The sequence below is a fragment of the Dysidea avara genome, chromosome 2 (assembly GCF_963678975.1).
Source record: "Dysidea avara chromosome 2, odDysAvar1.4, whole genome shotgun sequence".
NCBI lineage: Eukaryota > Metazoa > Porifera > Demospongiae > Dictyoceratida > Dysideidae > Dysidea > Dysidea avara.
The window spans coordinates 36,879,215-36,905,722 of record NC_089273.1 but is presented as its reverse complement, the minus strand read 5'-3'; the positions used below and the strand labels follow the sequence as shown (position 1 = coordinate 36,905,722).

The following is a 26,508-nucleotide window of genomic DNA, read 5'->3' as shown; positions in this document are numbered from 1 at the left end:
TCAACTGTTTTTCAGAAAGGTGCCCCCCCTCTTTCGAAACTCTGGATCCGCCCCTGGTTACACTATAATATATGCACTCATTACCTGTTTATGCATCAAGCAAGACTCCAGGTGGCAGATTTCTCTGCACGGTGCTTATCGATTAGAGATATTAAACGCCTGCTCCTATCCGAGGGTCTGGGGACTATACAATAGAAAAGTTCTGTGCTTGGGTAGGTGAGCCATTGATTGTCCCTTAACCACTTTCATAAGAAGCGTGCCATAATAGCCACAGATGGATCCCTATGGCTTCAGACTCGTCAACCCACTGCTTTTTTTTACCGTAAACGGTTTGTAATGGTCAAGTAGTTATTCCTAGTCACTCCTCTTATAAAAGTGGTCAAGGGACAATCAACGCTCACCTACCCAAGCACAGAACTTTTCTATTAATAGAGTCCCCAGACCCTCGGATAGGAGCAGGCGTTTAATATCTCTATCTAATCGATAAGCGCCGTGCAGAGAAATCTGCCACCTGGAGTCTTGCTTGATACATAAACAGGTACTGCGTGCATATTATAGTGTAACTGTGCATAATATAGTGATTGTCCTCCACTATACTGTAGGCTGATTTCGTTTCGTTTCGTTTCGTTTCGTTTCGTTTCGTTTCGTTTCCCATTTCGATTCCGGTTTTTATAACTATCCTAATTATAGGGACTTCTCAAGGGATTTTCCCGCGTAATGGATCACGTGATACATCATTATCTCGATCCCTTCGAAGTCATGGTACAACAAATGAGGTACACGTTTATGCTTTACAGTATTAAAGTAGGGTTGTTTTGTGTGCTGCTGTGAATCCTCGCGTGAATCTTAAGCTACTTGTGATGGTTGGGCAAAAGTTTGTGATGGTTGGGCAAGAAACTGTGATGATTGGGCAAATGCCCGCCCATGCCTACCCTTGCCGGGCTACGCCCTTGTATCAAACAGGTTATGACATCTTAATTAACTTAGGCAAGACTTTTCCTATATTCTTCTAGAGTTAGCTATATCATTGGACAGATCCAAAAGGTGCCCATGCAGGGAGAAAATGCATTCTTTCAAAGCGAATGTGCCCCGCTAGCTTGTACCTAGCTCCTCTTGGCTGGTTGAATATCATATTGTTGAATATTGGCATTATAAGGTTGAAGTGATGTGGATGAATTCTACTTCTCACAAATATAAAATCTTCATGCAACAGTAATAATACTTCAACAGTACGGTCAAATTCTCTAATACAACAGTCACCACATAAAAATTCTTGGATTATTCTCCTTAAATATTCCATTGAGTTTTCCTGGTTAGTATGTCTATTTCATGATGCTAAACAATACTGTATAAGTCACTGAATACCATACATATTTGTATTCACAGGCTTTAAGCCTTCTCACATGTCTCTAGTGGGATAACATTCACAGAATTTTGTTTTATTGAAACCAATGCCTATAGCTCAAGGTATACTCAGTATAGCCTATCTTTCATAAGGAATGCATGCAAAATTTTAAAACACTAATGTGACCAGATGTTGGAAAACTGCACATTAAGACAATGCAATTGGTAACTGTGTTTATCTGTCTTGTGTTGAAGTTTTAATTTGGTATTCGAAGCAGGGGCGGAGAAATAGAGGGGGGGGGGGGGGGGGGGGGGGGCAGAGGGGGAACTGCCCCCCTACACACACACACACTTTTACAAGTGGAGGGCAGTGCCCCCTCACTTTTTCCAATGCCCAGTTGCCAACTATTTCAGTCATTAGCCAACTTACTTTGCCTTTATTTACTGGAATTTGTGCTAAAGGTTATGCAAGCATGGAAGACTGCATGAATCAGTGCTGGGAGTGCATGAGATCGATATACTCTAATAGAGCAGTCACCTAACTACTCTGACAGAACATTCAGCGGAATCATTATAAGTTTGCCCTACTATATGCAATGAATTCGTTATGTCTTCACTAACACTTATATCTATATGTATATAATCAACAGCATGAGTCTATCTGAAATGTCTTCATTTACTGATGTATCTAATTGTACAGTGTCTCAATGATAGTCATGCATAGGAGTATCCTATTCAAGTACACATATTCCACTGAAAATGCTCTCAGATTCAATCTCAAAGCATCCAAATCTTAAAATTTTCCTGTGGGGCATGCCCCCACACCCCCTTAGTATTGACATGCTTTGCATGCTAGAGTGCAAAGCACACTAAGGTACAGTTAATGATTTTAAAACACTTTGTAACTTACAGCCAACCCACATGACTTGCCCCCCACACTCTTGAGTACTGTTTTCCGCCCCTGGTTTGAAGTATTCCAGAGACTGTAACTTATCATAATGCATTGACTTTATGAGTAATCAAGTGCAACATATTGTGACATTTGTTGACAAATAATTTCATTCCTACCATCTAAATTATAGGAAAGAGATTTCTGATAATTAAATGAAGTGTTCTTGGTCCTTTTCTTTAATTGTATCATTGTCTACAGATTTAGTTTTAGCCATTCCAACACCTGAACAAACCACCTGATTTGGGTGCCAGTCCCACGCATGTAAAATTACTACATGGTCTGATATAATCATCCATATCTCCTAGCCACAGAAGCTTTGAGTGTGAAACTTCACAGCAATAAGTTTTAATAGCAAATGTGTATACAAAAACAATAATTTGTGACCAGGCCTGCGTAAACAGGACAAGTGAGCACAAACTACACCCCATAACACTACAGGTCATATTTCAGTGCTGGAACAGAATATTTGCATTCTATAACCTGAATCATAAAGTCAATTAAATGCTTACTACGACCTGAAAATTGCATTACCAAAGTGTAATGATACAAAAAGTTATGAGTGATGAATGTTTGAAAAGTAGGCAAAAATAATATGCCCACATGCCTTATTTTCGAAAGCCAAGCTACATTTTAAAGAAAAATTCAATTGTGTTTTCCTACATGTTTCCAAAGGTAGGATTTTAAAAATCCGGTGAAAAAAACCATTGTCAAACATACAGCTATATAGGCAACAACACAAATTGGCAACAAAAACACAGACAAAACACAACGTACTTTTAAGTAGTTTTTACTCAACAACTCTGCAGTGAGTGCATGTGCAGTCCTGCATCAGAAATAATCTTGAGTGGCAGCTAGATTCTAGATAGTCATGGTGGTGTTGAACATTATTTGTTGCAGGTATATAATTTACAGGGGTGGATCCAGCCCCCTTTCACTTTTAGGCTTTGTCTTAGAATAATTATATGATCACTAATAATGCAAATATACCTTAATCCACCTTATAAACATTTTTCCAAGGTATTATCAATGGATTTATGTTAAAGGTTATGCAACAAGGATCCGGATCAGCATGGAAGTTAATTGTACAAGATTGAGATACTCTAATAGAGCAGTCGCCTAACTACTCTAATAGAACATTCAGTGGAAGCATAAGTTGGTTCTGTTATGGATTTTTTTCAAATCTACCTGTACCTGTACATACAATGACATGCTTTGGTCTGTTTAAAAGGCTTGATTCATCTACTTGTGTAGTTATTATGGATGGCAATATTAATTCACGTACATAATTTCCATTGAAAATGCTCTCAGATTCAATCTCGTATCATTCAAATTTCAAAATTTTCCAGTTTCAACATTATTATTCTAACATGCACCTATTGTTGTGCAATTGTAAGAGGGTCAGGTGCATCATGTGCTTGGTTGTCTGTACCTAGCTACACAAACCTTTCCATTAACAAATGCTGCAGAGAGCCATACCTATAATCTGGGTTTACCATAGTATAATGGGTTTACCATGAACCACAATAGTGGGTTCATAATAAAGATTGCCTAGGTATTTTTGCAAAAAAGCCTAATAGAACACACACACAAAACACTCTGTGGTGGTTCCACTAGTGAAAACGAAACAGTCAGTATATCTCACACTAAATTGTAATTTACCATTTTCCTTATATTCATATACATATATATTATTTATCATACTACAATTAGAAAGAAAAACTGGTAGGGATCAAAGAAGAAGTAGTGTAACAAAATTAATAATAGAGGAACAAAGAAGGTTGTCTATACCTGTAGATTATACTAGTAGACATTTTAATCCCTTACTTCAGTCTATACATACCATGACTGAAGTAAGGTATTAAATGTCCACCAGAATATCTGCAGGTACAGGCAACCTTTGCCAGGAATTAATCTCGCATCTGAACGCACATCCCAAATATCAATTACTGAAAGGTGAAGTAGCCATATGCATTACACTTGATCTTCAGCTATGCTCTACCTGTTCATTATATATACGTCCAAGAAAAGCAGCATGAAAAGCATCTCTACAATCAATCCAATCACTATGGAAAATACATTTATCTAGATTTTAGTAAACTTCCGTAAATTACTAGTGTGCGTAAGAGTATCTGATGGTGTAGACACCTCCTGGGGGCTCAAACTCTCCTACCACTTGGAAACATTATTAAAACTAACATTTTTCACTTTTTGTACTCTTCAAATTGCAATTTGCTCACTTTAGTGACTTGACTGGTTAAAATATTGACAGTTAACTAAAACAAATAATTGTTTCATTTATCGAGATATGTTAGATAATCGAGATAAGTTTTAAAAAAATAATTATGGAGATATGTCTAAATTTGTCATCGCACACCTCTATTGTATAACTATAGCTCTTAATTACAATCATTTCTATTTTGCACTCATCATTTTAAGTAAAGTCGGTAGGTGATAGTCACCACTAAGATCAGTTCCTTCTTTCTGATACCATCTTTTGACTCTTTTGCTGTATAATAATTTGCAACAGAAACATGTGAGCCATGTGCCATACATACAGCAAACACATACAACTCACTTTGAGGCAATAAAAGTATCCAAAACCTCATGAGTTGACAAATTGTGTGATAGGTGCATCATTCAGAGGCACAAAATTGCAGGCAAAAATACACTGAAACAATTAATCTGCTTACTGTATAATCTTCAGATAATGTTGGTGTCATGGAAATAACACAGTAGCTAACAGTCCAATTTAACGCTATAGTCTCTGAATATACAGTACCATGCACACAAGACTACAGGCATAGACAAGTAATGTACTTTCTAGTGCCTATCACAACTTTGTTGGTCATGTCTTGGAAGCCTCCATCAGTTGAGTGCATTGTTTCTATGATATCCATCTCCCATAAGACATCTACCAGACTTTTATTGACCTTAGCTCAATATATATGAGGCTTGGATTGAACGTAGCTGCATAAAACACTTTTAATGCAATTATTGTGATGTAATCTTATGTCACATGGCATGCAACTATATGGCATACACCACATTTACTTTGTGATCAAAATGAATATGTGACCGTTACATCATACATGGATTGACTTATTTGTCAAGTACTTTTCTTGAAATTCCCACAATGTGAATCACGAGTCAATGAATTTTTATATGGCACATAAATAGTTATGATTGTCTACAATCTTTACAGCTACATACATAAGAGTGGTGATATTGTGCATCTCTACAATAAATACAAGAATTATAATTTTGTTTGTGAGTCCAGAATCATGTGCTAAGATACAACATGTGCATATTATATGCATCCAATTTATAGTTTATGCTGCTATATTTGGTAGTGTCACTAGTATTTAGCCAAAATTAGGATATTCGGCAGCAATATTTGGTAGGTCACAGAAGTATCCAAACTCAGAAGACAATGTGAACATGTCAATGTTGGTACTGAGTGGAAAAAATGGAACCATAAAGTCATCAGGCTGATGTCCTGTGGTGGGAATAGTCTTTAGTATATTCTTAGGATACTCTGCATAAGGGTGAAACCTTTTCCACTCATCAAACATACAATCTATCATGACATGGTGAAGAGTGAAAAAAGGATCATTAGGTGATGCTGCTGCATCAGCCATTTGTCCTTGCTTTTCAGGTGGAACATTTGAAAAGAAATCACCTAGCCCAACAATGGAATGAACCTAAACAAGAAAAAATAAAGTATAATATAATATCCAACAAACGAAGACAACAATTATACTTACCATACTATGCAAATTTTGTTGAAATGCTATCATCTTTTGGCCAGTGTAGGTACAGTGAGGGTCATAATTTGGTAGACATATACACATTCTGTCCTCACGACACTTAGGTATGTCAAAGTGAACATAAGCATCAACAAAACCACGAAAGTTATTTCGTGATATCATGTTATAAGGTACTATATCGTATTGACTGAAAGCCATGGCACGATTCACTTGCTGAGTTGTGGGCCAGTCAGGATTGTTGCTATTGCAAGGATCATTTCCTGTTAATGGACAACGTTGAAGGGGACCGGTGTTAATATTTGGATCACAAATATTAAAGTGTGAATTCAGACATATTGTGTCCCATCTATCACCAACGATATCTCCAAATACATCAGGAAAACCACCAACATTCCTTGTTGCCCCAATCTTATTTGCTGTAAAGAGATCTTCTGCAAGTATTCCAGTTGATCTTTGAATTTCAATTCGCCAGTCCCAGTAAGGTAGCCTGAAAGTGTGATAGTCTGTGTGTCCCATGCTCTTCAACATGTATTGCATTTCCCACTCTAACAACAGATTATAGTATCTGTGCCAAGGTACGAATCCAGGTGCAAGATGAGCATAATCCAAACGTTTTTCTATATCTAAAATGGAATATTAGTCATAGTATAATTATGTGTGTAGCTGTACTCTTAACTACTATTAACATTAATTTTGTGTAGCATGCATATTTGCAGTATATACAGTACCAGCTTTTCTAAATATAATTATACATACATATCGCTGAATTCAGATGCAATGGATGCACTCTACTTTATTTAGAATTACCTCTTTCATAAGAGTCTTTTGCAGCATAGTGGTGCAGCCACACAAACAAATTAAAAAGTGATATCTTTCTCATTTTGAGATTTATAGTTCCGGGAACTGCTTCTTGTAACACAACCATGTACCCTGAGTCATATGATCGTGACTGACGAATAACATCAATGTATGCCTTCCAGTCACTATCAGTAAACTTAGCAACAGGTCGCCGCCGAACAACTTGAAATTTAGAGCAATCATCTCCAAAGTAACCAAACTTACATCGACTACAATCATATCCCCCATAATTTCCATTGCACTGACAGACCTGTGATTCAAAAGAAGAGAGAAGTCATAATTATAGAGCTACTTAAATCTTGTGCTATTGTTAAATGGTGGTCATAAGTGGTTACGTAAATTAAGTCAGGGATGATAGGATCTATCTTGAGTATTAGTACTAACCCTGATGAAGTAGTGAGGCCAATTGCGACGAACATCAGTACTAGATCTGTCATATCCAGGCAACTTCAAATCAACACACTGTCCCTTACCAGCGTACTGTCCACACATACCATCACTTGTATATGGACAACACTCCAAGTTTTGTAGACTTGTAGCATCACTGCATACTGTTGGTATTTGACCATAAACCTCCTGCCCCAACAGGCATAACAAGGTAATAGCCATGAAAGAAACTTGACCACCTTGCATTTTAGCTACAGTACAAAAAATGGTATATAGCTACAGTCCAAAACATTAGACAGATTATGTTGATAGCACCCTTGCTACTTCGTAAAGCTAGCTTACAGCGCTAAAACAGTCTCTATACTGTGTACCCCTACTTAACAACATTAGAGTCCTGCAATTACGTATTGCAATAACAATTTTACATACGTAGCTATGTAGCTACAGCTACAGTATAGCGCTCACGCACCTGGGTAGCTTTGTAACGTCCACTTGATAGATAGCTAACCCTAGTTTGAGTTTTTAGCTAACTGCCTGATAACGAATTCAGGTTTTACTCGTGTGTTTATGCAATATCCCTCCTTTATATACTTAGCGTTTGCAAATATTCGTGAGTTTCGAGTAACTAACACTTCCGTGTAAATTGATGATATATGGCTCCTGTGGTCATTAAAGTAGCTATGACGATCATAGCTACTTCTGAGTACGATGATGTGATAATCATACTTAGAAGTATGATGATCTGAATCATACTAAGTAACCGCACAAGTCATGCCATCAATTTACTGTGAGTCTTTCACCCCGCTTGTTTTTTCAACTTTTCATTACCAGAAATTTAGTACATTTTTTGGTCGTGTGCATTAGTGTAGACAACCTGTGTAAAATATTCATATAATACAATCACTTTTGAATGCGATGTTTTTAAAGCTATGCATATGTTGGAATAAATGTCTAATGATTGAAACCAACATATTCCAAAGGGTTTGAAGCCATTTAGTCCCTAACCACAATATTATCTTGCACTAACCTCAAAATTTGCTTCCACTTAGTACACTTCAAAGCCATACTGTGTATGTAGTGTGTGTGTGTGTGTGTGTGTGTGTGTGTGTGCGTGTGTGTGTGTGTGTGTGTGTGTGTGTGTGTGTGTGTGTGTGTGTGTGTGTGTGTGTGTGTGTGTCTGTGTGTGTCTGTGTGTGTCTGTGTGTGTCTGTGTGTGTGTCTGTGTGTGTGTGTGTGTGTCTGTGTGTCTGTGTGTGCACGGTTTAATCATGGCACATTTATATCTCATAAATTAGAGTGTTAACCACATCAAAGGGATACTTGAAATAACTGTTTGTGTGCTTTAACTTTCTCAGTTAAGCAACATTGTGTTAGATATAAACTGTTTGTTTCTTTGTTTCTTTTTTTTTCTTCAATTTCTGCTGTAATTTACAAGTACATGTTCCTTTATAGCCATTCATCCGGAAGCCACAAGTCACCGACTAAACTGATGATTGTTTATAATGTACATGCATGTGTGCGTGTTATTGCATTTTTAAATTAATTGAGTTGATTGATTATAATGTAGTCTGTATCACAATGCGTATGCCATAAGTGTCTTGTCCTGTAGGAAGCTGGTCTATCACATCATACTTCAGTCGTTTTGCTTTGTTATTATCGCTAGCATAACTAGTCGAGCAATTTTTGGTCCAAATTTACACCAGATTTAACCTTAGATGGGTAAATTCTCAAAAAATCTTCTGTGGGGGGCATGGCCCCAGACCCCCCTAGACGAGAGCATGCTCTAGGTTTTGCACTGTGCGCGTGTACGTGCATATATGCTCAAAACTCCTTAGTTTAAAACAACACCCATCGTAATCTGCTGATTTTATTACAAGCATTTTCTAGTTCGATGTACGTGATTTTAATATACCCTGAAAAGTAGACTATCTCATTTGGCGCCAGTTTCAGCTAGCTACTACTTTCCTAGTTTACTTGCTGGAGAAAACAGAACACCTATAATTAGTTGGATTGAGCTTTCTAAGTAAGGTCAGTACTGGATTTGCCTATTAATGACGAATGACGTAAGCAATACGTCAAAGACTGAAGCAGTTTCTAATTTGTTGGAGTATCGCTGGACATTTATGGACGGCCTGGAACCACAAGTAGATGGCTGTATTTAGCGAAGGTTTTAGCCTACGCGTTAATAATAAGGTGAAAATGATTGGTTACATACAGATTCAACCGACTTCGTAGGGTGAGTGAGTTTATTGTATGTTAAACCCATACATTTAGGCCTACTGAACCATAGTCTGTATTGCCACATGTAGACGGACTTCAATCCTACCAAATGGGTCATTTAGCCTCTATTTATACATATTTCATTACCTTCACTACAGAGCGGACATTGTACACCGCTATTTGAGATGTATTGCCAATCCAACACTGTACGTATGTCAATGTAATTTTTAATCAGTAGGCCCATGACCTCAAATTTCTGGTATTGTGGTGGTTTGGGAAAGGAGGCTACTATTTTCTACAACCGTTTGGCAGATCTTTTATCACAGAAGCACAACACTTCTTACAACCAAACACTCTCCTGGATGCGCTGTGCTTTATCATTCTCACTATTATGCTCTGCTGTACTGGCTATTCGTGGGAGCAGAAAGCTGTAGTCAGCAGAGCTCCCCGCTGTCTCTACTGAGCTGTGCTTACACAGTAAAAACAAACTAGTGAATGTCACTACTAAATGTAGTGAACGTCACTACTAATGTCTGCCACAATACTCACTATTTTTGTGTAGTGACGTTCACTACTAATTTTGTAGTGAATGTCACTACATTGACCACCAAGTAGCGACGTTCACTGCAAAAAGGAGTGACGTTCACTACAAAAAGTAGTGAACGTCACTACAAAAAGTAGTGAACGTCACTACAAAAAGTAGTGAACGTCACTACTTAAAAGTAGTGAGTATTGTGGCAGAGCAATTCACTACTAAATTTTTACAGTGAGTGGAGAGCCGTATTCTTATTGATTAGAACAATTGTTATTTTGTTTTTATGTGTTGTTAAAACATGTTCTAATAATTTCCATTAAAAAAAAATTTACAGTGTTTCACAGCGAAAGTGATTTAGTAGCTACTATGACGTCAGGTGCTAGTGGCTATCTATAGATTTATTTGCATCAATTGACCTTATCCGCAATGACGTCAGACGCGTAAAAATGGCTGCGATAGTTGTGGGACTTTGATGGGCAACTATGGGAGGAAAATTTTTAAACGGTGATATTTCAGCCAAGATAGAAGATATCGAACTCTAACATGCAGGTATGGATATAAGATAACTGAATGAATAACAGTCTAGCGTTAGTTTGAAAACCACTCATAAACCGCTTCTAAATAATTATTTATTGTAATGTCTTATAACCATACCTGAGGGTTAGAGCTCGATATCTTCTTTCTTGGCTGAGATATGATCGTTTAAAATTTTTCTTCCCATAGTCGTCCATACAAAAGTCCCACAACTATCGCCGCCATTTTATGGCTGTGACGTCATTGCGGATAAGGTCCATTAGAGTCATTGGTTGGTGATAGTCTATCACCAACCAATGACTCTAATTGATGCATATAAATTTTCCTTTTTTTCTATCAATCATCAAACTATGGAACTAACTCCAGTCCCTGCTGAAGTAATTAATTCCTCTACCGCTAATGAATTTTGTATTATTAAATCAAGTAATTTTTATGATCACACCTGTGCGTTATAATCTTTTGATTGCTGCACAGTAACAAATATAATATATAATATAATACTATGGCCGTGGTGTTCTGTGTGATCCAAGAATCCGGCACGTCACATCAGTGTCAGCGGCGGATCTGGCTTCGATAGAACCGAACAGAACCCCCTCGAAATTTAGCTCAGTGGTAGTCTAACTATAAATCTTAATCATTAGGAAGTGGTTACTGAACCATGAAAGGTTTTGATGCTCGCGTCTAGTAGTTGCCCCAAGCAATCTACTTTAAGGTGAATCTTGGGGAATATGCAAGTGTTTCAGTGCTATTGTATTGTTTAAAGACTAATTGCAACGTATAGTGAGGCCCAAAGGGGTAAACTTTGGTTATAGAATGGTTAACTTGTAATGTGGGTGTGATTCATGTACAAAAACATTCCAAAATTAATGCTTTTCAGTTTGCTATAAGACTAGTTCTCACCTTTAAACAACTTTTCCCAACTCATAGAATGGAAAGAATACCAAAACACCTTCATCTGAGTGCCTCTAGTGGTAAACTGGCAATTCATGATAATAGTCAAGTGAGCATTAATTTACTCCCATAAGGCTATGAAAAATTAATTATGTGTTTCTGGTTCCCTTCCTGGTAATTATTTTTGCTGAATGAATTGCACAATCACCATACAATTATAGTAGATAATAGGTGTATCTGTTTAAAGGTTTTCACATCTTGTATGCACTCCTTTCTTATAAAGATGCACTAACTTTATACACTAACTTTGGTTTCCCTATTATTTCGTTCATGTACTGCATATTAAATGTAGCGTTTCACATCAAAAAGTTGGAAAAAGAGGCATGGCCACCTGGTCAATTTTGGGGAAGTAGTAGGACCAGAAACATATAATTAACTTTGCATGGCCTAATCTAAGCCTTTATAAAAAACAGGGCGGATACTTTATCCACAATTCCACATCAAGGCTATGCTTGCTTTCATGAATGTGGCTTGCTCTTTTGAACACTTTCCCAGGATACATCTCAATGTACACTGGTGTACGTTCAGTTGTATCCCTGTGAGGAGGTATCCATGGTAAATGTATCCTCTGGGATTCCTTTGATCTGAGGTGTGAAAGTGTTACATTTCATATGGTATGTTAAGCCATATGAATGTGTTTATGTAAAGTGAGTCTAAGTGTTACCAAGAAATCTACTTAGACTGTGATGGAGATGACTGTTAATAACAAAACTCTTGAATACTCACCACATTACTGGATTTGTCACTTTGATGAATAAAATACACATAATATTATACTTGTTAGCTAATGTACACATGCTGTTGAGTCTAGTATTAGTATTGCAAAGCCATTTATATAATTATGTGATATCCTTATTCACAGGCTTGGAAAGCAAACCCAATGATGGTACAATATAACACATGGCAATAGATTCCAGTTTTGACTAGAGACAGCATTAGCACACAGATGAAACAAAATCTATCCTCTTTCATTTCTGTGGGTTATTTGATATCACATGTGTATATATGTCTAAATTAACTAGAGTTCAAAATACAAGTTTTATGGAATTTAGTTACTGTGGCGATGCCCTTGTTTTGCTCGGGCACCACAAGGACCATCAGGTTACTAAACTCTATAGAATCCTACATTGTGAATTCTAACTATTATAGAAGTATTTACTGTAATAGTTATAACACGGGCATGAATGCTTTGCCTGATATGTATGCCCAAAGCCTGAGGGCTGTGCATGGGCATACGTATCAGGCAGATTCCAAGTGCCCGTGTTACAGCTAGTATTTAACACTTCCATTTCAAGGCTAATAGCCTGTGCCAGGTAAGTAATCACCCATGCCAATATGAGTTTAACCACTGGATTCGTTTTGTACACATGCCTAAAGGATATGATTATGGCTAGGCAGCATGTAACGTTGTAGCTGCGTTTGTTATAATGAATGGACAAGTCATAAGGATATCACAGAAAATGCTAAGTTGGCAAATCTTGGGGAATATACAAGTGCTTTAATTAATGCTATTGCATTGTTTAAAGACTAACTGCAATGTAGACTAAGGCTTAAAGGGACAAGCTTTGTTATAAAGTGGTTAACTCATGTTATCTGTAGTGTGGGTGTGGACCATATTCAAAAACATGCAATAACTGTGTGATTTGTGATAATAGTCATGTGAGCACTAATTTACTCCCATAATCTAATCCTTTATAAAAACAGGGTGATACCATTATACCTCTGCAAAACATCGGTTGGGTGAACAAGCCAGTTTGGTCCATGTCTCCAGGGCATGCCAATACTATATATTATGAGTACAACCACTAGATTCATTTTGTATACATGCTCAAAAGATTTAACTATGGCTGGTATCATGTAATGTTGTAGCTATGTTTGTGATTATGAATGGACAAGTCCTCAGGATATCACAGAAAAAGCTGAGTTGGCAAATCTCGGGAAATAAGCAATGCTATTGCATTGTTTAAAGACTAATTACAATGTATACTAAGGCCTGAAGGGGTAAGCTTTGTTAACTCATGTTATGTGGGTGTGGTACATTTTGAAAACATGCCAAATGCTTGTCAATGTGCTACAAGACTAGTTCTCACCTTTAATTAATGTTTCCCAACTCGTAGAATGGAAAGGATGCTCATCTGAGTGCCTCTCAGTAGCTATATTAATCCTGTGGAATTCCTTTGATCCGAGATGTGAAAATGATATATTTTATAAACCATATGAATGTGTGCATGCAAAGTGACTCTAAGTGTTACCAAGAAATCTACTTAGACTGATAACTGTGGTGGAGGTGACTGTCAATAACAAAACCCTTTAATACTCACCACATTACTGGATTTGTCACTTTGATGAATAAAAGGCACATATACTTGTTTGCTAATACACACAGTCATGCTGTTGAGTATAATAATATTATTGCAAAACCATTTATATGAGATATTCACACAAGTTTGGAGAGTAAACAAAACGATGGTACAATAAGAACACATTGCAATAGATCCCTGAGATGGACTAACTAGATGTACTAAAACACATGCACAGATGAAGTCATACTAACCTCTCTCATTTTCTGTGGGATACTCGATATCAAATAATTATTAAGTATGTATATTATTGTTGACTTTCTTCCCGCATGTCATCAATGAGCTCATTTGATTTAGATATCTATTTACTGGTCCTTCCACATACGTGATTTGCATAGTAGCTTTCAACAACAGGAGATAGTGTGGAATAACATTTAATTTCCCAACTCATAGAATGGAAAGGATACCGAAATGCCTTCATCTGAGTACCTCTTGTGGTAAGACGCCAATTCGTGATAATAGTCATGTGCGCATTAATTTACTTACTGCCATATTTTAACCCTTTAGGAAAAACAAGGCGGTACCACTATACCTCATCCACATCATGACTGTGCTTGCTTTGATGGAAGTGTGTAGCTCTTCTGAACATTTTCCCAGGATACATCTCAGTGTACATTTAGTTGTATCCCTGTGAAGAGGTGTCCATGGTAAATGTATCCTCTGGAATTCCTTTAATCTGAGGTGTGAAAGTGTTACATTTTATTTTAATCCATATGAAAGTGTTTATTTAAAGTGAGTCTAAGTGTTACCAAGAAATCTACTTAGACTGTGGTAGAGATGACTGTCAACAACAAAATTCATCACATTAATGGATTTATCACTTGATGAATTAAAGACGCATATAACATACACATTCTGTTGTGCATAATAATATTTTGCAAATTCATTTATATGTGAGATCATTCACACAAGCTTGGAAAGCAAACCCAATGATGGTACAATGTAACACATGGCAATAGATTCCAGCTTTGACTAGAGACAGCATTAGACACAGATTATTATTATTATTATTATCACTTTACAGTGACCAGCACTGATGAAACAAAATTATATCATACTATCCTCTCCCATTTTCTGTGGAATATTTGATACATATTAAGTATGTGTAAAAAGAGGCATCCACAAACATCCAATTTTTTGACTTTAACCGCTTGTAACTTCACCACTCAGAATGCAACTAAGCTACAATTTTCCCACAATTCGTTATATGGATTATCCAAGCACAGGTAAAAATTTGAAAGCAATAACATACTCCTACATTGAGTTATGATCCTTTAAAAGTCACAAATATGGATGTGTCTGGAAGCCTGATCCAGTCAATTATTTTTGTTGACTTTCTTCCCACATGTCATCAATGAGCTAATTTGTAATAGATATCTATTTATTGGTCCTATAGCATGTTCAAATACTATTATATTTGAAAGTTCTTGATGGAATTACTAAATCTCAGTAGCCATTTTCAGTTTCTTTCGACATACATAATTTGTATAATAACTTTCTTATATACACTCAGGCGGCATGTGTGTGGTAGTGTGCCATATCATTCTACTTATTTTCATAATGTGATCTTACATATATTATTGGTTGCACAATATTAATGCCATACAATTTATGGGAACAGATATTGTTTAAATGTACCTTTTAGTAGGTAGATTAAAGGCAAAATAATTCTTATACTCATGTATTTTCATCAAGTGTATTGTTTGCCATGTTACAACTACCAAACTTCTCATTAGGAACATTGTTTGCCGTGCAGCAACTATATCAGAATGCAGCTAGAAATGCCAGAACCTTGTGAAATCTACCTAACATGTTGCATCACTTTCCCTTCACTATAATGTAATAGTTATTATGGGCATAAGGATTTGCCTGATATGCATGCCCAAAGCCTGAGGCCTGGGGGGATACACATCAGGCAAATCCCAAGCACCCATGTTAATATGTAACACTTTCATTCAAACCAGCTAATAACTTATGCCAGGTGAGTAATCGTCCATGCCAATATGAGTGCAACCGTGCTCTGGTTTTGTTTTGTACACATGCCTAAAAGATTCAAATATGGCTAGGCAGCACGTAATGTTGTAGCTACATTTATTATAATGAACTGACAAGTCCTCAGGATATCACAGAAAAAATTAATTTGGTGAATCTCAGGGAATATGCAAGTGCTTTAATGCTATTGCATCATTTAAAGACTAATTACAATGTATACTAAGGCCTAAAAGGGTAAGCTGTAGTTAATTTGTGTTATCTGTAACCATATTCAAACATGTTCCAAAATGCTTGTCGATGCACTATACATTGGACTAGTTCTCACCTTTAAATAACGTTTCCCAACTAGTAAAAATGGAAAGGATGCTGAAGCGTCTTTATCTGAGTGCCTCTTGTGGCAAGATGTCAATTCATGATAATAGTTATGTGAACATTAAAATAGTGTATCCTCTTGAATTCCTTTGATTTGAGGTGTGAAAGTCATATTGCATTTTAATCCATACAAATGTGACAGTGTGTATGTAAAGTGAGTCTAAGTGTTACCAAGAAATCTACTTAGATTGTGATGGATATGCGTGCCAATAACAAAACTCACATTAATGGATTTGCCACTTTAGTGAATAAAATGCACATAGCTTGCTATGACACAAAGTATATCCACACAAATGTGACAGTAAAGTGAGTCTAAGTGTTACCAAGAAATCTACTTAGAATGTGATGGATATGCATGCCAATAACAAAACTCACCACATTAATGGATTTACCACTTTAGTGAATAAAATGCACATAGCTTGCTATAACACAAAGTATAACAATATTAATGCATATGTGAGATCATTGCTTGGAAAGAAAACCCAAAGATGGTACAAACACATGGCAATAGGTTCCAGCTTTGACTAGAAACTGCATTACCACACACAGGTGAAGCCTCTTGAATTCCTTTGATCTGAAGTGTGAAAGTATTACATTTCATATTGCATTTTAATCCACACAAATGTGACAGTGTGTATGTAAAGTGAGTCTAAGTGTTACCAAGAAATCTACTTAGAATGTGATGGGTGTGCGTGCCAATAACAAAACTCACCACATTAATGGATTTTCCACTTTAATGAATAAAGTACACATAGCTTGTTATAACACAAAGATGCTGTTGAGTACAATAATATTATTGCAAAGCCATTTATATGTGAGATCATTGCTTGGAAAGAAAACCCAATGATGGTACAAACACAAATCTGGATGTGTCTGGAAGCCTGATCTGGTCAATTGTTTTTGTTGACTTTCTTCCTACATGCCATCAATGAGCTAATTTGTTTTAGATATCTGTTTATTGGTCGTACAGTATGTTTAAATACTATTATATTTGAAAGTTTTTGATGCAATTACTAAAATCTCAGTAGCCATTTTCAGTTTCTTTCCACATACATAATTTGCATAATAACCTCATATACACTCAGGAGGCATGTCTGTGGTAATGTGCCATATCATTCTACTTACTTTCACATGGTGATCTTGCATATATTATTGGATGCACAATGCTATACATTATTATACAATTTATGGGAACAGATATTGTTTAAATGTACCTTTAAGTAGGGAGATCAGAAGCAAAATAATTCTTATACTCATGTATGTTCATTAAGTGCATTGTTTGCCATGTTACAACTTCTAAACTGGGGTACAACTTCCCATTAGGAACATTCTTTGCCATGCAGCAACTAAATCAGAATGCAGCTAGAAATGCCAGAACCTTGTGAAATCTACCTAACATGTTGCATCACTTTCCCTTTACTAAAATGTAATAGTTATTATGGGCATAAGGATTTGCCTGATATGCATGCCCAAAGCCTGAGGCCTGGGGGGATACACGTCAGGCAAATCCCAAGCACCCATGTTAATATGTAACACTTTCATTTAAGGCTAATAGCCTGTGCCAGGTGAGTAATTGTCCATGCCAACATGTGTGCAACCGTGCACTGGTTTTGTTTTGTATGCATGCCTAAAAAATTCTATTATGGCTAGGCAGCACGTAATGTTGTAGCTACATGTGTTATTAATAATGAACCGACAAGTCTTCAGGATATCACAGATAAATCAAGTTGGCGAATCTCGGGGAATATGCAAGTGCTTTAATGCGATTGCATTGTTTAGAGACTAATCACAACATGCTACTGCATCATTTAAAGACTAATTACAATGTATATATACTAAGGCCTGAAGAGGTAAGCTGTGGTTAATTTGTCTTATCTGTAATACCATAATATTATTTGAAAATGTTCCAAAATGCTTATCAATGTGCTATATTATAGGCAGTGTTGGGAGTAACGCGCTACTTATGTAACGCGTTACGTAATATTATTACTTTTGTGGTAACAAAGTAATATAACGAAATACGCTATAAAAACAGGTAATATAACGCAAGCTACTTTACTTACAAATGTAACGCGTTACCTAAGTAATATAGTTACTGTAACGAGTCTAATATTACGTAATATTATTACTACAAGTAACGAAGTTACTAATCTCGTTAGTTATCCTCTGAGTAATGCCTAGCCGCAGCGAAGTAACGAAGCCTACTGAATGAAGCTTATTCACCAGCTTCTTACTTATAACCAAAATTTGCATATTGTCCAACAGCGCAATCATGTCACGTGATAAGGTGGTAGTTTCACACGTGACAGCTTAAGGCTGTGGACACAAAGTAATATATTATGTAATATTATTACAGTTACTTTATTTTATGGGTAATATGTAACTGTAACTAAATAGTTCAGTTGCAAGTAATATGTAATAAACTAGTTACTTTTACAAAGTAACTTGCCCAACACTGATCATAGGACTAGTTCTCACCATTAAATAACATTTCCAACTAGTAAAATGGAAAAGGTGCTGAAACGTCTTTATCTAAGTGCCTCTTGTGGCAAGATGCCAGCCAATTCATGATAATAGTCATGTGAACATTAAAATAATGTATCCTCTTGAATTCCTTTGATCTGAGGTGTGCAATTTCATATTGTATTATAATCCATACAAATGTGTGTATGTAAAGTGAGTCTAAGTGTTACCAAGAAATCTACTTAGATTGTGATGGAGATGAGTGTCAATAACAAAACTCACCACATTAATGGATTTGCCACTTTGATGAATAAAATACACATATACTTGTTTGCTATAACGCAAAGATGCTGTTGAGTATAACAATATTATTACAAAGCCATTTATATGTGAGATCATTGCTTGGAAAGCAAACCCAATGATGGTACAATATAACACATGGCAATAGATTCCGGTTTTGACTAGAGACAGCATTACCACACACAGATGAAGCAAAATGATGTCATAGTATCCTCTCCCATTTTCCGTGGGATATTTGATATCACATGTGTATATTTAATTTATCAAAATACAGGATGCTATGGAATTTAGTAGCTAACTCTTAAGACTGTGGTGATGCCCTTGTTTTGCTTGGGCACCACAAGGGCCATTGGGTTACTAAATGTTATAGAATCCTACATTATGGTAGCCCGGGCTACATCTGGGCAGCGATTACTGTATATAGACATTAAGGCTGACATTGATTGTGGGGATCGGTTAATATTCACGTGGTTAGTGTGCATGACTTAAATTTCACCATGAAAACTACTCAGATGGAGAGTTTGGTTATTCTCACTATCCTTTGAGTTGAAAAATGTTGGGCTAAGGTGAAGTAGTGCTATAGCTTCTTCACCAACTGTTTCTGTATGTTTCCGAATACGGACAACACCCCCATCACAATGTCGCCACTTTGCATGGAATAACCACTCTACAAGCAAGCTTACCCCTCTAGGCCTTTAGACTTTAGTAAACTCTATAATTATTCAATATATGATTCAATAGCACTGACTAAAACATTAAACTAGCATAACTGAAATTCTCCATGATATCTCTGGGGTTTGTCCATTCATCATAACTGAACATACTAACTGCTGACACATAATCAAAATTTTTAGACATGCATGCATATATAATTTATATTATATATCCAGTGGTTGCATTCATATTGGCTTGGATGATTGATTTCCCTGTGCAGGCTATCAGCCTAATACAGATGGGAAGTGTTACATATTAGCTGTAACACGGGGCATTAGGGCTTTTGCCTGATGTGTATGCCCTCATCCTTTGGGTCTGTGGCCCTCAGGCTGTCAAGTAGATTCCTGTGTTATAACTATTGCATATGAAACGTAGTCCGGATGGCTCCTTTGATCTGAGGTGTGCAAGTGTTACATATACTTTAAAAGGCACATAGAGTAATCCAGTGATGTTAGGATTTTTCAGATGCCCATATGCAGAAACTAGGTGTAATACTCCCACTCTGTGATGCAAGTGATATCTATAGGTTTCACTAAACCAACTCTATATAATTATATTAAATCACAAGTCAATGATCCACCACGTGCACAGTATTGGATTGTAATGAACTGTGTTTCCTCGTGGATTGTTTGTCACATTTTTCAGTAGATTTATAATTATATTTGTGCCTGGACGTACTTTTCACAGAAAATTTAATATGTTATTGGAACTCTAGTCCCATATACTTCGTGTAGCTAACTGATATGTGAACATCCCTTGGACATCCTTCACTAAAATCATCTGCTTCACAAGCTCCAACAACTCTATGTATACACACACACAAACATGTAGGATTAACATGTTTAACTGTTTACATAAAATGATTCATGACTATGAAATGCTTAGCAGTAAACCTTTTAACAATGCCACAAGAACCAATCAGAATTATATAGGCTTTCCATTATCAAATTCATTATGGTTAACTACAAATATTAAATTTATGAGATCAATACTACCACAAGACATAACGAACATCTCAATGAAATGGTACAGTAGTTTCAAAGTATCACAATAGGAAAATAATTTACATAACTACCACAGGACATAGCTAATGAATACTTCATAGAAATATCAGTTTCAAAGAATCTTTACAGGAACATTATTTTTATGTACTAGCATTTTTATGTCATTCTAGCTAATCAAATCAAGACACACGGTAGTGTGTCGTGCGGCCATGGAAGCCGGCGCGTAACACCCGTGAGTATATTGACAGGAAGAAAGAAAACGCAATTTTCGCACCTCCGTAGCTCTGTGCTGCCTTGATGAAACAAAACCATTTTTGCTGTGGACACTCCCTCCAACTTCAGCACTCCGCATTCCAAATTTGAGCGAAATCGCTTCAAGCGTTCCCGAGATATATGCGACTTCAAAAATTGGCTTAGTTTCTTCGGTTTTTTTTTCCTTCTTTTTCTTCTTATTTTTCATCCTCTTTTCGCACACTTACAAAAACTGCTATAAAACGCGAACGCCTTATCCGATCGCCTTGAAATTTGGCACACAGAAGGGAGGTATAAAGGCGCATCTCTGTACCAACTTTGGCTGGAATACGATAAACAGGCAAAGAGTTATGAGCGATTATTCACGAAAAATAACACCAATATGTTGTCACGCCTACAGGGTAAACCGCGTATGGGAAGAAGCTGAAAATCGGTGGGTGAATAGGTTAACTATTGAACCTCAAACCTTTTGTGGTTTGAAAACAATCGAGCTAAAAACCAGGAAGATACAACGAAAAACCAAGAGTGTGTAACAATTACGCAATCGAGATTAGCTAATAAAAAACGACTGCTTGCCACGTCTACCAGATAAACCGCTTGGGGTAATGCTTTGAAAATCGCTGTACAGATGGAGTTATCATCTTAGAAAGGCTCTTCAATGGTGTAGAAGAATCAGACTTAAAGCCACGGAGTTATAACACGAAATCCAACTTGGTGTAGCAAGTGCGAGATCGAGATACTCTAATAGAGCATGCAGTCATCCTAATAGAGCAGTCACCCGAAGAGAATTCAAGAGATCAGCTAGAAACAAGTAACCTGTATAGAGATCAGCTACAATCAAGTCACCCTGTAGAGAGATCAGCCACAAACAATTCACTCTGTAGAGAGATCAGCTAGAAGAAGTTACCTTGTAGGGAATTCATGCAACTATAGAAAGAGATAATTCAGCTAGAAGAAATCACCTTGTAGAGTTCAGCTACAAAGAAACCACAATGTAGAGAGTTCAGCTACAAACAAATCGCCCTGTAGAGAGATCAGCTAGAAGAAGTTACCTTGCAGAGAGTTCAGCTACAAAGAAATCATCATGTAGAGAGTTCAGCTGCAAACAAATCACCTGTAGAGAGTTCAGCTACAAACAAATCTCCCTGTAGAGAGATCAGCTAGGAGAAGTTTCCTTGTAGAGAGTTCAGTTACAAAGAAACCACCATGTAGACAATTCGTTTACAAACTAGTGACCCTGTAGAGACATCAGCTAGAAGAAGTTACCTTGTAAAGAGTTCAGCTACATAGAAACCATTCTGTAAAGAGCTCAGCTGCAAACAAATCACCTGTACAGAATTCAGCTACAAACAAATCCCCCTGTAGAGAGATCAGCTAGAAGAAGTTACCTTGTAGAGAGTTCAGCTACAAAGAAACCATCATGTGGAGAGTTCAGCTACAAACCAATCTCCCTGTAGAGAGATCAGCTAGAAGAAGTTTCCTTGTAGAGAGTTCAGCCACAAATAAATCATCCTGTAGAAAGATCAGCTAGAAGAAGTCACCTTGTAGAGAGTTCAGCTACAAAAAAACCACCATGTAGGGAGTTCAGCTAGAAGAAGTTACGTTGTAGAGAGTTCAGCTACAAAGAAACCATCATGAAGAGAGTTCAACTGCAAACAAATATCCCTGTAGAGAGTTCAGTTAGAAGAAGTTACCTTGTAGAGAGTTCAGCTACAAAGAAACCATTCTGTAAAGAGCTCAGCTGCAAACAAATCACCTGTACAGAGTTCAGCTACAAACAAATCACCCTGTAGAGAGATCAGCTAGAAGAAGTTATCTTGTAGATAGTTCAGCTACAAACAAATCACCCTGTAGAGAGATCAGCTAGAAGAAGTTACCTTGTAGAGAGTTCAGCTACAAATTTAAAGAAACCATCATGTGGAGAGTTCAGCTGCAAACAAATCACCTGTAGAGAGTTCAGCTACAAAGAAACCACCATGTAGGGAGTTCAGCTAGAAGAAGTTACCTTGTAGAGAGTTCAGCTACAAAGAAACCATCATGAAGAGAGTTCAGCTGCAAACAAATCTCCCTGTAGAGAGTTCAGTTAGAAGAAGTTACCTTGTAGAGAGTTCAGCTACAAAGAAACCATCATGAAGAGAGTTCAGCTACAAAGAAACCACCATATAGAGAGTTCAGCTGCAAACAAATTACCCTGTAAAAAAATCAGCTACAAACAAATCACCCTGTAGAAAGATCAGCTAGAAGAAGTCACCTTGTAGAGAGTTCAGCTACAAAGAAACTACCATGTAGGGAGTTCAGCTAGAAGAAGTTACCTTGCAGAGAGTTCAGCTACAAAGAAACCATCATGAAGAGAGTTCAGCTGCAAACAAAATCTCCCTGTAGAGAGTTCAGTTAGAAGAAGTTACCTTGTAGAGAGTTCAGCTACAAAGAAACCATTCTGTAAAGAGCTCAGCTGCAAACAAATCACCTGTACAGAATTCAGCTACAAACAAATCACCCTATAGAGAGATCAGCTAGAAGAAGTTATCTTGTAGATAGTTCAGCTACAAACAAATCACCCTGTAGAGAGATCAGCTAGAAGAAGTTACCTTGTAGAGAGTTCAGCTCCAAATTTAAGAAACCATCATGTGGAGAGTTCAGCTGCAAACAAATCACCTGTAGAGAGTTCAGCTACAAAGAAACCACCATGTAGGGAGTTCAGCTAGAAGAAGTTACCTTGTAGAGAGTTCAGCTACAAAGAAACCATCATGAAGAGAGTTCAGCTGCAAACAAATCTCCCTGTAGAGAGTTCAGTTAGAAGAAGTTACCTTGTAGAGAGTTCAGCTACAAAGAAACCATCATGAAGAGAGTTCAGCTACAAACAAATCACCCTGTAGAGAGATCAGCTACAAAGAAACCATCATGAAGAGAGTTCAGCTACAAACAAATCACCCTGTAGAGAGATCAGCTAGAAGAAGTCACCTTGTAGAGAGTTCAGCTACAAAGAAACCACCATATAGAGAGTTCAGCTGCAAACAAATCACCCTGTAAAAAAATCAGCTACAAACAAATCACCCTGTAGAAAGATCAGCTAGAAGAAGTCACCTTGTAGAGAGTTCAGCTACAAAGAAACCATCATGAAGAGAGTTCAGCTGCAAACAAATCTCCCTGTAGAGAGTTCAGTTAGAAGAAGTTACCTTGTAGAGAGTTCAGCTACAAAGAAACCACCATATAGAGAGTTCAGCTGCAAACAAATCACCCTGTAAAAAAAAATCAGCTACAAACAAATCACCCTGTAGAAAGATCAGTTAGAAGAATTTATCTTGTAGAGAGTTCAGCTACAAAGAAACCACGATGTAGAGAGTTCAGCTAGAAGAAATTACCTAGTAGAGAGTTCAGCTACAAAGAAACCATCATCTAGATAGTTCAGCTGCAAACAAATCACCTGTAGAAAGTTCAGCTACAAACAAATCTCCCTGTAGAGAGATCAGTTAGAAGAAGTTACCTTGTAGAGAGTTCAGCTACAAAGAAACCATTCTGTAAAGAGCTCAGCAGCAAAAAAATCACCTGTACAGAGTTCAGCTACAAATAAATCACCCTGTAGAGAAAACAGCTAGAAGAAGTTACCTTGTTGATAGTTCAGCTACAAACAAAATCACCCTGTAGAGAGATCAGCTAGAAGAAGTTACCTTTAAGAGTGTTCAGGTACAAAGAAACCACCATGGACAGTTCTGTAATAAATATGGCCTATGGCCTGCTTTGGGACTTTTTTAACCTATCTTTTTTTCTTTACCACAGGAAGAAGAAAAGATGAAGCAGATGTACCTTAAATATTTCTGATTTCATCAGTAAATGTACAAAGTATATATATAATACATATTATGTATTATATCAAGACACACGGTAGTGTGTCGTGCGGCCCAAGAAGCCGGCGCGTAACACCCGTGAGTATATTGACAGGAAGAAAGAAAACGCAATTTTCGCACCTCCGTAGCTCTGTGCTTCCTTGATGAAACAAGACGATTTTTGCTGTGGACATGCCCCCCAACTGCAGCACTCTACATTCCAAATTTGAGCGAAATCGCTTCGCGCGTTCCCGAGATATGCGACTTCAAAAATTGGCTGAGTTTCTTCGTTTTTTTTTTCTTCTTCTTCTTCTTCTTCTTATTTTTCTTTTTCTTGTCGCACACTTACAAAAACTGCTATAAAACTCGAACGCGTTATCCGATTGCCTTGAAATTTGGCACACAGAAGGGGGGTATAAAGGCGCATCTTGGTACCAACTTTGGCTGGAATACCATAAACAGACAAAGAGTTATGAGCGATTATGCACGAAAAATAACACCAATATGTTGTCACGCCTACAGGGTAAACCGCGTATGGGAAGAAGCTGAAAATCGGTGGGTGAATAGGTTAACTATTGAACCTCAAACCTTTTGTGGTTTGAAAGAAATCGAGCTAAAAACCAGGAAGATACAGCGAAAAAATCAACAGTGTGTAACAATTACGCAATCGAGATTAGCTAATTTTTAATATTTTTATTTTATTATTATTATTATTATTATGCTTGCCACGCCTACCAGGTAAACCGCTTGGGGTAATGCTTTCAAAATCGCTGTACAGATGGAGTTATCATCTTAGAAAGGCTCTTCAATGGTGTAGAAGAATCAGACTTAAATCCACGGAGTTATAACACGAAATCCAACTTGGTGTAGCAAGTGCGAGATCGAGATACTCTAATAGAGCAGTCATCCTAATAGAGCAGTCACCCTGAACAGAATTAAAGAGATCAGTTAGAAATAAGTAACCTGTATAGAGATCAGCTACAAACAAATCACCCTGTAGAGAGTTCAGCTACAAACAATTCACCCTGTTAAAACATCAGTTAGAAGAAGATTTCTTGTAGAGAGTTCAAATACAAACAAATCACCCTGTTGAAAGATCAGCTAGAAGATGTCACCTTGTAGATAGTTCAGTTACAAAGAAACCACCATGTAGAGAATTCAGCTACAAACTAGTGACCCTGTAGATACATCAGCTAGAAGAAGTTACCTTGTAGAGAGTTCAGCTACAAAGAAACCATTCTGTAAAGAGCTCAGCTGCAAACAAATCACCTATACAGAATTCAGCTACAAACAAATCACCCTATAGAGAGATCAGCTAGAAGAAGTTACCTTGTAGATAGTTCAGCTACAAACAAATCATCCTGTAGAGAGATCAGCTAGAAGAAGTTACCTTGTAGATAGTTCAGCTACAAACAATTCACCCTGTACAGAGCTCAGTTAAAAGAGGTTTCCTTGTAAAAAGTTCAGCTACAAACAAATCACCCTGTAGAGAGATAAGTAAGAAGAAGTTACCTTGTAGATCGTTCTGCTACAAACAATTCACCCTGTAAAGAGATCAGCTAGAAGAAGTTACCTTGTAGAGAGTTCAGCTACAAAGAAACCATCATGTAGAGAATTCAGCCGCAAACAAATCATGTATAGAGAGTTCAGCTACAAACAAATCTCCCTGTAGAGAGATC

The 26,508-nt window shown here is 37.1% G+C and overlaps 1 protein-coding gene and 1 long non-coding RNA gene across 2 annotated transcripts; one reads left to right on the top strand and one right to left on the bottom strand.

Annotated features, from left to right (window-relative positions):
* Nucleotides 1-452: 452 nt before the first annotated feature.
* Nucleotides 453-8,890, top strand: LOC136247223 (uncharacterized). The gene is made up of 3 exons (XR_010697203.1): nucleotides 453-538; nucleotides 691-776; nucleotides 8,761-8,890. It is a non-coding gene; the product is annotated as an uncharacterized lncRNA (long non-coding RNA).
* Nucleotides 5,416-8,007, bottom strand: LOC136247221 (tyrosinase-like). The gene is made up of 5 exons (XM_066038858.1): nucleotides 7,778-8,007; nucleotides 7,306-7,559; nucleotides 6,871-7,171; nucleotides 6,061-6,686; nucleotides 5,416-5,997 (listed from the first exon to the last, which is right to left on the bottom strand). Exons 2-5 carry the CDS (start codon nucleotides 7,552-7,554, stop codon nucleotides 5,659-5,661), a joined length of 1,515 nt encoding a protein of 504 aa, XP_065894930.1. The 5' UTR covers nucleotides 7,555-7,559; nucleotides 7,778-8,007; the 3' UTR covers nucleotides 5,416-5,658.
* Nucleotides 8,891-26,508: the final 17,618 nt, after the last annotated feature.

Excerpts from the sequence above, each read along its gene's own strand:
- LOC136247221 (XM_066038858.1), bottom strand. The coding sequence starts at position 7,554 with ATGCAAGGTGGTCAAGTTTCTTTCATGGCTATTACCTTGTTATGCCTG. Across the intron at positions 7,172-7,305 it reads GGCCTCACTACTTCATCAGG|GTCTGTCAGTGCAATGGAAA; the intron begins GTTAGTACTAAT and ends TTTGAATCACAG. Across the intron at positions 5,998-6,060 it reads AACAAAATTTGCATAGTATG|GTTCATTCCATTGTTGGGCT; the intron begins GTAAGTATAATT and ends TTTCTTGTTTAG.